General features: G+C 35.9%; 1 protein-coding gene across 2 annotated transcripts in view; it reads left to right on the top strand.

Annotated features, from left to right (window-relative positions):
* The window catches only part of LOC150091096 (uncharacterized), a 95,438-nt gene that overhangs the window by 37,229 nt on the left and 40,781 nt on the right, over positions 1 to 17,428 (top strand). For both annotated transcript variants that reach the window (XM_090374249.1, XM_090374240.1), the window contains exons 2-3: positions 5,831 to 5,924; positions 11,109 to 11,348. In XM_090374249.1, coding sequence (XP_090230375.1) covers positions 5,831 to 5,924; positions 11,109 to 11,348 — 334 coding nt within the window. The remainder of the gene's footprint in view (positions 1 to 5,830; positions 5,925 to 11,108; positions 11,349 to 17,428) is intronic.

Genomic DNA, 17,428 nt, shown 5'->3' on the forward strand with positions numbered 1-17,428 from the left:
TTGGACTTTCATTTATTCACTTTGTTAGCAGTCCGAGTAAGATTATCAACAGTTAAGCCTGATACTTTAGGCTTAACTGTTGATAATCTCCACTTCCCTACATTCATTCTGTAGGGAAGTGGAGCCCAGAAATTTATCAAACTCTAACAGGGAACTAAATGATTTTTTAATAATTGAGAGGAAAGTGGAAGAGAAATTGTTGAAGTTAAACATGAAAAATGCACCTGTGGTGGATGAGATCTCTCCAGTTATTATTAAGGGAAGCAGCAAAGGAAATAAGCAAACCCTTAGCCATAATTATGATAGCATCCTTGGATTCAGAGGAGGTTCCCATGGACCAGTGATATGCAAATGTGTCTCCAATTCACACAAAGGGAGATCAAAGGGTAACACAAGTAATTATAGATCTGTTAGTTTAACTTCTGTTCCGGGGAAAATAACGGATTCACTGTTTAAAGAAGCATTGCAGGATCATCTAGACAAGACTGCTGTTATAGTTCAGACAAATTATGGGTTTGTTAAGGGGAAATCTTGTTGGACCACCTTGATTGGATACTATGCTATGGTCACAAAGGAACTGGATGCAAAAAATAATTTTGATATGTACATGGATTTCGGGAAAGCTTTTGATACTGTTGCACATAAAAGATTGCTGTACAAGTTGGAGCAGTATGGCATTAAGTTCAAGTTGTTGCTATGTATAAAGGGATGGTTGAGTGTGAGAAGACAGAGTAGTAATCAGTGGATACTGCTCTTTGTGGATTAGTGTTATTAGTTGGGTCCATCTGGGTTCAGTGTTTGGACCATTGTTATTTTCTATATTTATCAGTGATATTGGTGAAGGTATCAGGCTTAATGTCCAAGTTTGCAGATGATATAAAGGTTGGCAGAGTTGTTAATGACAGTAATGATTGTATGCTGCTGCAACAGTATCTAGAAAAGTTGGGCAAATGGGCTGAGGGGTTGCAACTGAAGTTTAACATTGATAAATGCAAAGTACTGCATATGGTTAGTAGTAACCCCAGAGTAACGTATCAACTGTGTGCTACTACACATAGGGTGGTACAGAATTGAAAAAGACCTTGGGATAATTGTGCAGTTAGATGAAGTTTTCAGAACAATGCGGACAGGCTGCCATCTGGTCTTGTCAGTGATATACAGGAACTTTGCTAGCAGGGATAAGGCGGTAATGATCCCTTTGTATAAGGCAATGGTCAGGCCACACCTTGAGTACTGCATACAGATCTGGAAGCCTCATTTTAGGAAGGATATAGAGCTGCTGGAATGAATACAAAGAATGACAATGAGATTAGTGAGTGGAACAAAAATCACCACGAAAGGCTTCAGTTCTGCAAATTGCAGCTTCTGGATACTAGGCACCTGTGAGGCGTATAAGGCTTTGAATGGTATTAGAAAGCTCAATGCTGATGGGATTCTTCCTCCTGAGATTATGCACTTGAGGGGACATAAATTCAAATTGAGGAAAGACAGTTTGTAGAATAGAATAGATGTGCATGAAATTTCCCTTTAGCCTGTGAGTTGTGATTGCTGGAACAAGTTCCATCTGTTGTTGTGGAAGTAGAGCTTAAATAGATTCAAGGAAGAACTGGACAAACTTTTGGAATGGCGAAATGGGAAGTTTTTTTTTTTCCCACTGATGCTGTATAAGCTTTCTTTCTTGCATCCTATGCCACTACTAATGCTAACGCTAGGTCTAAAACCTTGAACAGTATCTCTTGTATGGCATATAAAGTCTAGTTCTACAATTGCATTCCTGAATGCTTCCAATTTAGAATTTGATGTTGGTAACTTCATCAGTTGGTCCCACTGCATAGAATTTAAAAACTGTCTAAGACCATTGTAGTCATTTTTATGAAAACAAAAGGCATTTTCTTTGCCTTCAACTGTAGTTACATATTTAAGTAAAACTCACATTAGTATACTGTGTTCACTGCCACCTAGTGGGTCTTTTATATGCAGATTCTTAATGCATGAAGGGTCACTACTGATAAACAGATCGAGTAGTGCTTTCGCTTGTTGCTTTTCTAACATGCTGATATAGAAGACAGTCATCCTATAAATCCTTAAATGTCTTGCTATTGTGTTAGTGACAAACCCACAGGGTTCATTTAATATCTGGAAAGTTAAAGTCGCCCGTTATTGACATTCTAATTTCTTGTCCGCTCTGTATGTCTGTACAGTTGTTTGTGAAACTTATCATTCGTCCAATAACCCACTTCTCTCACCTTTGTTTTTCCACTGCTTATATCACACCAAACTGACTCAACATTGCATTGTCCACCCATGCCTACTGATGCACTTCCTTTGATTTTATCTTCCGCTTAACTAAGAGCATAACCCTTCCCTTCCCCTGTTCTCTCTACACGTGGTACTCTCCATATTCAAATTCTGAATCCCTATATCTGAGTGACACCATGTGTCTGATAATCCCCCAAATGTCTGCATTTGATGATTTTACCAATACTTCAAATTAATTAAATCTATTAAATATGCTCCTAGTATTGGTGTACATGCAACTGTTTTTACTCTTAGTAATCAGAACACAACCGATGTATTTGCTTCTTCCATGAAGATCTGAATCAGGTCTTTAAATCCTCCTACACCTTATTCCCCTCCTATCATGTTTGGGCAGAATCGTAGATACTTTTAATCCTAACTCGCCACTTTGTCTCTATGTTCCTCTATACTTGTTAATTAAATCCTTAGATCTCCTTCTCTTACTATCATTAGTACCAACATATCACCGTTTGTGCCTTTAAGAGCTTGATAGCTGATGTACAATGTCATCAACTTTAGTCTCTTTTTACAGTGTTTCTCATTTTCCGACAATTGAATTGTCAACTATAGTTACTTCCCATGGAACCAAGGATTTCTGCTACAGAGGATTGATTATGATTTATTTTTGAAAGATTCATTATTTTTGAATAATAAAAATAAAAACACAGAGAGCGATATTCACTTGGGATAGAGTTAGCAACATGCGTAATGTTCAGATTTTTGTGCTTCGTGGTATGGTATGGCAAATTTGAAATAAATTTGAAAGTGGAAATGATTAATACTCTGTAATATATTTTCACACATTTAATGATTTTTTAAACTGGAAAGTGACTAATAGCCACATATGAAGGTGGTTCAATAAAGAATCGCCCTCACCTACTTCCACATATCGCAGAGTCATGATATTTTGGGCCTCATACATATCTCTGTACTAAAGGTGTAAAAGGTGTGTATGTAGCATCATACATATCTCTGTACTAAAGGTGTAAAATTTCAGCCCTGTGTCTTAATTTGTTTTTCCCTTACAGAGATGAATATGTGACGAAGTAGCATCATGGACAAAGTTGAAGCCAGAGATGTAATCTGGTATCTGTTCTTGAAGGGGAAATCTCTTAAAGAAATCCACGAGGAGATGACTGCTGTATATAAGGATGAAGCCCCATCCTATGGCATTGTGAAGCACTGGCATAGACAGTTTAGGTGTGGTCGGACATCAGTAGAATCTGAGCCCATTCCAGGTCGTCCCCATTCAGCCATTGATGACAACAAGATCGGAAAAGTGGAGTCGTTAATCATGGAAGATCACTGGATATATCTGTGTGAATTGTCCCAGGAGATGAAGATTAGTGTGAGCTCTGTTGAAACAGTCCTTCACGACCAACTCCATTTATGGAAATTGAGTGCAAGATGGATTCCCCGATTATTGACTAGTTTCCAGAAAGCTGATCGACAACAGAAATCACAAGAGTGGTTAGCCCTGTGCCAAAAAAATGAGGAAGACTTTTTCTCTCGTCTAATCACTCGGGATGAAAGTTGGATACACCATTTTGACCCTGAAAGTAAAAAATAGTCCATGGAATGGTGACATCATGGTCCCCCCCCCCACCAAGAAGGCAAGGGTCCCAATGAGAGCAGAAAAGGTCTTGCTGACAATTTTTTGGGATGAAAAAGGTGTAATAATGACTGATTACCTGCCGAAAGGTAGAACAATTATAGGTGTCTATTATGCCAACTTACTCACAAAATTACAGGAGAAAATAAAAACATGTGGGCATGGCATGCTGTCCAAAGGTGTGAGAATGCTTCAAGACAATGCCCCAGTTCACACTTGAAATTGCAACAACACAAGCTGCCACTTGTGGATATGAAATACTGACCCATCCAGCCTACTCACCAGATCTTGCACCATTAGACTTCTTGTTTTCTTCCCTCAAATCATTTCTTCAGGGGACCCACTTCCCTGACGATGAGACACTCATATCTGCAACAGAGTCATGGTTCAAAGACCTACCTCATCACTTCTACAAAAATGGTATCCATAGCCTCATCCATCGATGGAAAAAATGTGTAAATCTGCATGGTGGCTATGTAGAGAAGGACTAAAACCTATGCCAAGAATCAACAGGCTAGCACCTCTGCATGGCAACCCAAAGGTCGCGGGTTTGAATCCCGCCTCGGGCTTGGATCAAAGTACTGTAAAAACTTTGGGAGGTGCACTATGGCCACAGAAGCCAATGCGCCAACAATTACCAAAAAAAAAAAAAAAAAAAAAAAAGCACCTCTGCAGCTAGGTCAGGGCGATTCTTTATTGAACCACCCTCGTACATCTTATATTTTATGTCTGTAATTTATTTTATTTATTATTATATTTTTTAATCGGCAGAATTAATTTTTTTGAAATAAAAGGTAAAAAATGGTCTGAAAAATATTCATATCTTAAATTTGATATTTCGAATATTTATTTATTTTTTAAAACTTAAAAATTACATTTAATATGTATTGCAGTCCATTAAGATAAAATGAAATATTGGTATACCCCAAGTAGAATTCAAAAAACCAAAAAACTTTTTGGCACCTCCATAGCCAGGTGGGCAGGAGCAGCAGTGCATAGCACTGCTGCTCCTGCCCACCTGGCTACGGAGGTGCTTCTTGATTAGACCGGGGTTCGAGCCCGTGACCACCAAATATGGAGGATGCGGAAAGGTTAGGGAATGACCACCGCATATCCCTGGAGCAATATGGCCTCAGTTGCTAATGCTCCTAAAAACCAAATAACAAACAAACAAACCAAAAACTTTTCACTTGTCAGGTACGGTGCCACTATGTTAGTAACAATTGGGGCTGCTACCACCGTTGGATTAATAAGCAAAGTAGCACTGCAATGAATGTGGAAATCTCTTTTCAGCATTTTTATATTAAATCTGTGTTTTATTTCTGAAAGCAGCAGTTTGTAATTGGGAAAAGGTTATGTTTGAGTTTGTTAGATCTTATATGAGTTATATAATAAGGCTTTTTTTCCTCATCACTTGATATCTGAAAATTGATCAATGCCGACTCTTTGGCACTGTATCCAGTGCTATTGGTGGCTCATGTTTATAGTATGTATAGCTGTACCTTCTGCCATATATAGACCAGTTGGTATATGTTCTCCACCGGCTTGTTATACATAGTGTTAACTGTTATCTCAAATTTGTAATAATTTTTTGCAGGCGAAAAAGAGTCACTTTTGACTTTACCTTGATCTTGTCATCATTTGATATTGGTATGGAACATGAGATACTAAATTTGAATGAAATCCATCAGTTAATCTTGTTTATAGAGGCTTCTGAATAGTGTAACAAATAACAGATACTTTGCATTTTTTAGTGATTAGAATTTGGGAAAAACTTCTTTTGGCATTTGCTTACTATATTTACTTTGCTCAGTAAATGAAAAAATGAAAATATACACTGTTTTATTTTGGTATAATTCATTATGTGTTTTTATATATACTATTATACCATGTTGTTATATCTAATTTGATTTGCTTCAGGAGGGGCTTAAATCCACCTCATCGTGTGAAGTCAATTACTATGGCCAAATTTACAGCTGAAGAAATGGAAGTAATTAAAAGCCGTGGAAATGAGGTAATTTAATTTTATTTTAGTTATAATGTTATTAGACTTCCACATTATAGCAGTTCATTTGTCTTGGCCATGCTGAAATGCAAAAAAAAAATCACATAAAATTATGCCGCAGCTGTATATAGATTATAGGATATCAAATGTGATTAATACAGATAATCAAAAATATAGTACATAAAATACAATTGTATGTGTTATAAAATACAGTAAAATATTATTTGAATTGTTATTTATAGCAATTACTTTATTAAAGATTGCTATAAATATTTCAGATTATTATTAAAATGTGATACATTACAAATATAAATATCAAATATTAAACTCTACAGTAAAAAAAATTACTCAAATTATTTATAGAATGATTATATACATTCAAACATTTAAAAAATATATATCAGATAAGTTTAAACTTTTCAGTAAATTATGCTGTCATATGAATTATTTACTGAGTGAAACATCCTCTTTAAAAGTGATGAATCACAGATAAAACTGTATTATCAAAACTTTTCATGATAAAATGAAAGCTTTCCAAAATTTGAATTTATAAACTGTAAAATCTTTAAAAATGATTCGAAGTCCACTCTCAGTCATTTGAGATGTTAACACAGTTGCAGTAAATAGCTTTCATCAAAGATTAATGTAATTATTTGATAGTACTGTTACAACAGGTATTAAAACATATTTTCAATGATTTTTTTTAAATTTACAGTTAACTAAAAGTAAATCTCTGTCCATCTCATTGTAGTATCTCATTACACATTAAAATATTGAAAGTAAAAGTGATTAATATAGGAAACATGAGTAGTAAACAAATAATTCAATCTGTTGGATCTGGCTGGGCAGCAGAAATTCAAATTATGAAGTAGACAGTAAGCATTGTTAGTTTATTTACAAAGTTAAGATTGAGATATTTCCTTTAGTCAAAGTAATTTTAATCTGAAATGGAGACACCAATTAGCATATAATCTATACTAATATCCCAAGCCCAGTCTCTGGCAGAAATACCTTACAAATTGCTTTTGGATGTGCTCCACTGTATCCAGTTAGGCCTTTGCCAGTGATATGGTGTTATATCCCAAAGTATTCCAAAGCTGGCATGACAGTAAGAAATAAATAGATTTTTACATATAATAAATAAATTTTTACATTTTACTGTAAAAAATCGAAAAAAATAATAAATGGCACAGTTTCAGGCCGATATTATTCTTACTAAATCTGAAGCTAAACTAATCTGAAATTCCTAGTAGTCTCTGTGATATTTTTCTAAAGCACATTTCTGAAAGTCACATAGAATTCTAGAGGTCACTACCATAAAACAATAAAAACAATTTGCAATTTTTGGTTTATTGGGCTTTTTGTTTGTACAATCTGTTATAAACGGGTAGTAAACTCAATCTTTCGCTTATTAGAATAAAAATTCAATTTGCAAGCATGATCACTATAACCCACACTTACTGCACTACTGTTATTTAAAAAAAAAAAAAGAGAACAACCTTTCAAATTATTCCGGTTAACTGATGCTCTACTGCAGGGGTGACCAACAAGTCAATCACGATCTACCAGTCGATCATGGCTTTAATTTCGGTCGATCATGACGAATTTTAAATATATATAAAAAATATATTGCTCAAAATCTAAATATTATTATTATGAGCTCCACTGCATAAGCTAATTACAAATCCGTTGAACTACGTAACTACTCTTTTTGCCGTGCAGCCGCTAGGCTTGTCTAATTGAAAATTCGCGCAGTTACATGGTGGAGAGCATAGTGTATGTGTCATTCTTATTTAGCTTACTTAATATTATTAACTGGACAGTACTTATATGTTAATTTAATGACCTTTGATTTAAAATGAATACTACGAAAAAGAGCAAAATGTGGGCTACAGAGCCAAGCTCTGTAGAAATTGGAAAGACTCCAATTACGTGGGCTACTGAGCCAAGCTCAGTAGCCCACGTAATTGGAGTCTTCCTTGTACGACCATCCTTTTGCTGATTTCACCATTCGAGAGTCTCATCTTTGGACCCTTTCAAGAAACTAAATGTTTTTTTTTTTTTTTTTTTCTTTCCAGATGTCTTTATACTTGAACACAGTATTCCAAATATGGTCTTACAATTGCCTTTGACAGTGAAATTATGAATTCGCCATCTCTACAGGATAGCGTGTGTTAAATCATCGATAGGACACCACGGGCTTTCCTGGCTGCCTGTTTTCACTGTTCAGAAAACAAACTTCATATCTGTCTGTGTTGTAATTCCCAGATCCCTTTCTTTTTCCACCCTACCAAGTGTCTTCAACTCCACCAAGTGAATAATTTATTTTGGAGTTGCTATTCCCCAAGTGTTAAGACCTTGCATTTATTTGCATTAAAACATAACTGCCACTCCCCTAACCATCTTTGAAGTCTGTTCAAGTCATCCTGAAGGTGAGATGCTCGACACTGATCATTAATGACTCTACTAATCATTGTCACCTGCAAATTTTGATGTCGTACCTTCTATCCTTTTTACAATATGATTGATGAAAATGAGGAACAACAGTGTTCCAAAAACTGATCCTTGAGGGACTCCGCTCCTGACGTTTCACTAATCCAAAGAATATCCATAATCATAACCCTCTCTCTGCCTTTGCCCTGCAACCACCCAGAAATCCATCTTAGAATCTTTCCAGTATTCCCAACCTGTTCCAACTTATACAGTAATATGTCATGAGGGATTGAGTCAAATGTTTTGCTAAAATCCAAGTAAACTATGGTGAAATTGTTCACTACATCTAGCTTATAAGTAACTCTGTCGGAATAGCCTACTAAATTAGTTTAAATGATTTTCCATTAACAAAACCATGTTGCATGCTATTCAGAATGTCATATCTATCTAAATGTACCTGGATTGCACTCTTAATCATTGGCTCTAAGATTTCCTCCACCAAAGTTAGACTAACTGGTCTGTAGTTACCAACTTCACTCTTAGAACTACCTTTATGCAATATGTTGACACTGCTCCAGTCCAAAGGAATCTCCTCTGTGTCCAAAGATGCTCTCATAATTTACCTCAGTGGTTCAATACACTCCCTTGCAGTCTCCCTCAAAATTAACAGGTATATGCCATCAATTCTGAAAGCCTTTATGTGCAATGGTCTTTCTAATAAACAGTCATCTGTAATTACAAAATCACTAATTTCATATGGCTCAGCCTCACTCGTGCAGCCTCTTCTCAGCATAATGGGTGTTTCATCAGTAAAGACTGATTCAGAGTACCTATTCAATTCATCCACAGTATCAGTTGGGTTATATAAGACTTTAGCACACCCAGTGCACAAGGGTCCGATCTGCTTAGCTTACTTTCTCATTGTATTCACATATATTGGACTGCAGGAAGTTTTATTTTAGCCAGCGAGTTATAAATTACTGGAATAAGTTGCCTTCGTGGGTGGTAGAGGCCGACAGTTTGGGGAAATTCAAAGGTCATCTGGATAGTACTTTCGGGTAAGGGAAGCGCATAGGATGATAGGTTTAATTTCCTTTTTATTTATATATATTTATTTTTTTTTTATTTATTAATTATTATTATTTAGTTATTTATTTATTTTTTTGTTTTTATCATTGTTTTGTTCGGATTTTTTTAATTTTATTAATATTATTTTTTTGGCTGGTGCAGCATAAGCCATAGGCTTTCTTGCACCATGCGGCCGTTACTAATATGAAAAATTCCTTGTCCCCATTCTTTGCTCTCTCATCCTTGGCCTCCCTAACCTTATTTGTGGTACTAATACAAATCAACTTGCACCTGTTGTAGGCTTTGGTACTTTTCATTGCTCTGTAACTATCCCATGCCATCTTTTTCCACTCTATTTAACTGTCCAGCTTTGCAGTCATCCATTTCAGCATTCTCCTCCTACAATACTTTCTTAATGGTATGTATGTGCTCATGGCTTCTCTGATTTTTGTTTAAAAAATATTCCATAATTCGAATGTATTTACCCTCACTTGGCAATCTGCCCAATTAATAGATGCCATATAGTGCCTTAAACTCTCACAGTCCCCTCTTCTGAAGTTAAAACCGTACCTTTAACTACTGCAACATCTTTCTTCATCCAACTGATGATTGTGTGATCACTTCCTGCACAAGTTTGAGATGCTGTATGGATTATGCATGCTGTGACAAGTGCAATGTTTTGTTGCAGTAATTTGTATCTAAATATCTGGCATTATTAGAATATACTCTTTCCTTTAAGTAACCTTAAGAAAAATAGGTGATGTCAGGCCTGGAAACAATGACAGCCTAAAATTTTCACTAATCTAATGTTTGATAGAGAATTCACTGATCATTTCCATTGCTAAATTTTTGGTATGAGCAGTTACTCTGTTTTGCTGAAACCATGAATCACATTCATCAGTCTGTGACACAGTAGTGAATTGCTGAATTCCATAGCTAAAATATAACTGATGTTGCAATGAAATAACACTTGCCTATATGGGGCTGAAAGGCTTTTTGAAGGATCATGTATAATGTATTGGGGGGGGGGATTAACAATGGTGAATTTTCACATTGAAATGGAACACCAAATCAGGGGACATACATATAAACTATTGGATAAAACTAGTAGTGGCACCTTGGGAAGTTTACATTTGTTCTGTGTTGATAATTGCTGGAAAGAACTGCCTCTCTAGCTGGTTATGATAGTCTGCTGAAAAATTTAAGGAGCATCTGAATGATGGATGGACCTTCTAATTGTGCGATGAGAATGGATATTATTTCATAATTTCTTTTTTCCCTCTGTTGCCAGCAATAGTGGCTTCTTTACAATTTTTTGGCTTTTGCAAAAATTACCTAAATTGTTTTAAGCCAGAATATAATTTTATATATGTTTTTATTCTTTTATGATCAGATCTTAAAAATTGCTCCCTGCATAAATGTTAAAATTCTGCATATAATTATCTTTACAGAATTATCCCTTTTGGTTAATCCTCTGAGTAATCACTTCAAGTAAAGTTCTGCTATATTTAAAATGAATAATAAATAAAAATATTCTTGAGTGTTGTTTGGAGATTTTTTTTTTTTTTTTCCAACATTTTTCTTTGGTAATATATCTTGCTAAGATATTTACAGAATGTTTAGTGAATTTTGTTTTCCTGTTCATAACTATTAAATATAAAATTTTTAAAAGTGCTTTTTCTATACTTTCAGTACTGTCAGTGTGTATGGTTAGGTAAATATGATTCACATATGGGACCAGAACCTGATGTTCAGAGTACGCAAAAGGTACGGGAATTCATGATTCAGAAATATGAAGGTAAAAAGTGGTATGTTGATCCTGAAGTTGCGATGAAAAACTTACAACCACAAACAGCAACTACTTCTACCTTTGCTCAAGAGGATAAGATTCAGACAAGTGTACCAACTAAATCAAATATACAGAATATTCAGGTTAGTTTTTCATTTCATTTTTGATCTGATTTCCTCTATTGTTTTCTCTCCTCAGAAGTGTAATCATGTAAAGTTGAAGTTATTCATGAAACTTTATTACCTTTAAAAATAAAGGAGTGTAGCTAGCTTAAATGATAAATTGATGTTTTCTTATATCCATTCCTGACATCTCACATTTATGCACTCACAAAGTTTGATCAAAAAGTTGAGAATAACTTTGTATCATGCAGTTGCAGTGCTGTAGTGATTTGTAAATTGTTGCAACGTGTTACATCTAGACATTTATTATGTCTAGTGACTCATCTAGACATAATAAATGTATGAATTACCTGTTAATCTGTGGCCAGTCTGAATTTTTTTTTTTTTTTTTTTTTTTTTAGGAGCATTAGCAACTAAGGCCATATTGCTCCCGGGATATGTGATGGTCATTCCCTGACCTTTCTGCATCCTCTGTATTTGGTGGTCACGGGATCGAACCCCGGTCTAATCAAGTAGCGTGTGCTATGCACTGCTGCTCCTGCCCACCTGGCTACGGAGGCGCCTCAGTCTGAATTAATGTGCATTGAGTAGGTGTGGTATGTTTCATCACATTTAAAGACTTTTCTGTGGTTCACCCAGTTTAAAGTGGACTGTTTGTCCATCAAAGATGATCTTCACTCTGACCACCTTTCATCTTCAAAAATTGCCAGTATTTCTTATGGGACTTGTTGAAATATTTTAACTTCAGATTTGAGAAATTGTCACTTTTGCTAAGTTTATGCTTCATATCCTTGAGATTGTCAGAGACAGAGTGGTCAGTTCTTATACTTGTATGTTCGGATATTCATTAATATTCTCTTGCTGACCCATGCTTTGTTACTTTTATCGTTATTGGTGATGGATTGTGGGGGCTGTGACCTGTAAACAAAGGCCTTCTCCTCTAATTGGAAGACTATCTTCTCCAAGGCTCAGTAAAGGCAAGACATCTTGATAAAATATGACTATCATATTTTTTGACTCTCTGGGCATGGTTTATTATGAATTTGTCTTGCCTGCTCAAACAGTGAATCAGAAATACTACAAAACAGTTCTACAGAGATTGTGTTTTTCTGTTTGGAGAAAAACAGCTGTAAAAGTGGGCTTTGGAGATTTGTTGCTTGCATTATGACAATGCCTTTGCACACTTATGCTTTTAATTCAAGAAGTTCTTGTGAAGCGGTCCATCACTGGTCCTCCATCCTCACCGGATTAGCTCTGTGTGATTTTATTTTTTTTGTTCCCCAAGTTTATGGCTTCTCCCTCAAAAGGTCACAGATTTGCAACAACTCAGGAAATTATTCAGAATGGAGCAAGGAACTGTTAGCAATTCCATAAAGAAAGCCTATTAGGGATATTTCCAGAAGCATTGAACCTGCTTTATAATAATGAAAAAGCCTACCAACTGAATAGTTGGTAGGCTTTTTCATTTGCCAAATATTAGCATGTATGAAGCGTGATTAAAAGTCCCCAGACTTTTTATCATGCTTCATACAAAGGTAGAAGTGCTCCCAGAGACAAAGATCTGAGGAGAGGTAAAACAGGACTTAGAGTGCCATTACCCAAACTACACTATGTGAAAGAGCATAAACACTAGTGACAAAAAAAATTCAAAACTTGTTTATGCTCTTTCACATAGTTTTCTTTCAATAAATGGACAGAATAATCCCTGAAATAGTCTATTTGGGTAAGAATCACTACAAATAGAAATACATCTCTTTTTAGAGGAAAGTGCTATTTACTTGATATGAAAGAATTAGGATACTTTTGCTAAAATGCCTGAAATGTGCACTGAATACATTAACTAAGAATAGCTAATAGCTAGTTATTAGCTCGAATAGCTAATAACTTTTGAGCCTTTCATTCTTAGAGCATCAAAAAAGTAGCAACTAGTTTATATTTTTTATGATTTTTTTTTCCTTTTTATTTTTTTTTTCCTTTTTTATATATGTTTTAATTTTTATAACTGTTATGCTATTAAAAACTAATTTGAGTAAGGTAAAAGTAGATTTAAGTAGTACACTGCAGCTATCAAATAGCTTTTCATAGTGATGAGTCAGAATTATGTGTAAACATTTCAAATAGTCATGTATAGAAAGAATGACCAATTTGAATAATATGCTCATTTTAGAGACAAAATAAACAATTAGGTAAGTTTTCATTACCTTTCAGGTTAACTGATGAACCATTGATTTTAGAGAATAATGAACTAACATTTGAAGAAAGTGCATTCTGAAATAGTACTGAAAGTACCACCACTTTGCTTATTGGAGGCTTGAAGTGGTGAAACCCATGTTTAGTCTCTAGAGCAAAGTTTCCGGCATCCCCCTCCCCCCATACTTCTCCTTCAACCCATGCACGGTACTAAGTACTATAGGTTTCGATACCTTTCGTGTCTGGGGTAAAAAAAAGCCAGTGTGAATAGTGGGAAATGCCACTGTGGAAGAGAGGCTCCAATAACTCACCTCTGGGATAAGTTAAAAGAATGTGGAACTGTTCACAACATTAATAAGGAAAGCTGTGGGAGGAAAATAATATCAAGAAGTGCTGAAAACATCCAGTGTTCCTGAGAACATCATTTCTCTCAGTTGATTATTGTGAGAATCTTAAAAAGACATAAAAGTTCTGACATTTCATATATATTTTTTTTATTAATATTAGTAATAGCAAATGATGCAAGAAAGCAAGCTTATAAAGCATCACAAAAAAAAAAAAAAAAAATTCCACATCATATGGACATGTCCATCCCCTCCAATAATTTGTCTAGTTCTTTGAATTTATTCAAACTACCCACTTCCATAACAACAGCTGGAAGTTTGTTCCAACAATCAATGACCTGCTGGCTGAAGACAAACTTTCTAACATTTATCCTGCAACCATTCTTCCTAAATTTGAATTTATGCCCCTTTGTGTGTAGTAAAAGCAAAGAAGAAGAATGCCATCAGTATTGAGCTTGCTTAATCCATTCAATGCTTTTATAAATGTTAAATTTCAACTGCCATTTCTCAGCCCATCTGTCTAATATTTCTATATTTTATTACAGTAGCACTACCTTAATTACTGTCATTAATCCTGCCAACTTTTGTATCATCTGTAAACCCAGATATTAAGCCTGATTACCCTTCATCAGTATCATTAATAAATATAGAAAACAACAATGGGCCTAGCATTGAACACTGGGGAACTCCACTAATAATATTTGACCAAGAAAAGTCTCTATTAATAACCACCCTGTCTTCTCCTACTGCCATCCCTTTAACCCTAGCAGTATCTTGCCTTCAATGCCACACTGCTCCAATTTATACAGCAGCCATTTATGTGCAACAGTATCAAAAGCTTTCCTGAAATTCAAGTACAGTAGAACTCAGATAAGAAGTTTTCCCCCTGTACTAGGTTTGGTTTCTTAAGTCCCAGTTTCAACTCTATATATTCTAATATATTATTTTCACGTGTAAGAAGTTTCCCGGGTAAAAAGTTTTCTCACATAAAATGTTTGTGATGAAAAGAATACATAGTGTATTATTATAATGATGTTTTTCCACTTAATACGTTTTTAAATATAGAAATTCTTTATTTCTGTATTTATTTCTTCATGCGTCGACCACATGAAGCACAGTGAATCATTTGTTGTAAGTTCTCACAGTTCTGAATTACTTAGTGGATTGTTGCTGCCTTATTGTAATTGTGACCTTTTAAGTTAGGGTGAAAGCTGAACCTATAATAACTGTACTTTATTTCTATAAATTTCCATTAGTATTTTTGGTAATTCTTTAATGAATAACTGTAGCATTAGTAGAGGCTTATGATGCAAGAAAGCAATATTAATGCTTATGTAGCATCAGCCAAAAAAAAAAAAAAACCCACTTCCATTTCACCCCTCCGTTTGTTCGAAATACCTGTCCAGTTGAGCCTTAAATTTATTTAGGCTATCAACTTCCACAACAAGGGATGGAAGTCTGTTCCACCAACCAACTACCTGCTGGCTAAAGGCAAATTTCCACACATCTATCCTACATCTGTCTTTCCTCAATCTGAATTTATGCCCTCTCAGGTGATTATTCTGAGCAAGAGGAAGAATCCCATCGGCATTGAGCATGCTCAAACCATTCAAGGCTTTATACACCTCTATCAGATCACCTCGCCGGTGCCTAGTCTCCAGACACTGTAATTTGCAAAACTTAAGCCTTTCTTCGTAAGAGCAACCCTTTGTTCCATTCACTAATCTTGTTGCCCTTCTCTGTACTCGTTCCAGCAGCTCTACATCCTTCTTGAAATAAGGCCTCCAGACCTGTATACAGTACTCAAAGTGTGGCCTGACCATTCCCTTATACAAGGGAGTAATCACCTCCTTATCCCTGCTAGAAAAATTCCTATATATCATTGACAAGACACCATGAGCTACTCCAGCAGCCCGTCTGCACTATTCAGAGAACTTCATATCTGCCTGCACAATTACCCCCAGGTCCTTTTCATTCTCTTTAACATTTGTCAATGTTAAACTTCATTTGCCACCTCTCAGACCATCTGCTCAACCTTTCCAGATCCTGTTGCAGCAGCATAGCATCAGTAGTGTCCTTAACAATCCTGCCAAACTTTGTATCGTCTGCAAACTTGGACATTAACCTTGATATACCATCATCAATATCATTTATAAATACAGAAAACAATAATGGACCCAACACTGAACCCTGAAGGACTCCACTAATAACATTAGTCCACGATGAGCAGTGTCCATTGATTACAACTCTGTCTTCTCCCCCTTAACCATCCCTTTATCCATAGCAGCAATTTGCCTCCAATGCCACACTGCTCCAATTTGTGCAGCAGTTTTCCATGTGCATCAGTATCAAAAGCCTTTCTGAGATCCAAATATATAATATCAAAGTTCTTCCCTGCATCCAGTTCTTTTGTGACTGCATCATAGTATCCAATCAAATTAGTCAAGCAAGACTTCCCCTTAACAAAACCATGCTGTGTCCGAGCTATAACTGAAGTCTTGTCTAGATGATCCTGCAGTGCTTCTTTAACTAGTGCCCTCCATTAATTTTCCTGGAACAGAAGTTAAACTCACAGGTCTATAACTACTTGTGTCAGCCTTTGATCCTGCTTTGTGAATTGGGTTCACATTTGCACATCTCCAGTCTATGGGTACCTCCCATGAGTCCAAAGAAGCTCTCATAATTATGGTTAAGGGTTTGCTTACTTCCTTTGCTGCCTCCTTTAATATAACTGGATAGATCCCATCCACTCCAGGTGCCTTTATGTTTATCCTCAACAATTTATCCTCCACTTTCCTCTCAGTTATTACAAAATCATCTAGCTCACTGCCTGAGCTTACTTCACCTCTGGCATTCCCCTTCCTGAATAACTCCTCATGTGTGAATGTAGATGCAAAAATACTCGTTTAGTTTGTTAGCCACCTGAGCAGGATCCTCAACAGTTGAACCATCAATATTCAGTGGACCAATCTGATTCATCCCTTTCCTTCTAGAGTTTACATAGGTGAAGAACTCTTTTCTGTTTTTCTTTGCATCCTTTGCCAAGGATTTCTCATAATCTGCCTTTGCCTGCCTAATATCCTTTGTGACTTGGTTACAGACCAGTTTATATCGATCATAGGCTTCCATGTCACCCATTAATTTATATGTATCCCATGCATTTTTCTTCTCTGCCATATGTCTCATTAGTTCATCTGACATCCATTTAGGCCTAAACCTTGAACAATATTCTTAGTTGGTATGTAAAGCCTAGTAGCTTCCAAGATAACTTCTTTGAATGCTTCCCATTTTGAATTTGCTGTTGGTAACATCATCTGGTCCCACTGTATAGAATTTAAATACTGTCTCAGACCATTGTAGTCGCTTTTATGAAAGTAAAAACCCTTCCCTTTATCCCTGATGGTAGTTACCTCTTTGAGTAAATCCCACTTCAGCACACTGTGATCACTGCCACCTAGTGGTTCCTTTATCTGCCATTTCTTAATGCATGAAGAATCACTTCTGATAATCAGATCAAGAGTATTACTCCCTCTAGTTGCCTCCCGAACATGCTGATGTAGAAAACAA

This window comes from Mastigoproctus giganteus, chromosome 1 (genome assembly GCF_048544385.1).
Source record: "Mastigoproctus giganteus isolate SK-2022 chromosome 1, ASM4854438v1, whole genome shotgun sequence".
NCBI lineage: Eukaryota > Metazoa > Arthropoda > Arachnida > Uropygi > Thelyphonidae > Mastigoproctus > Mastigoproctus giganteus.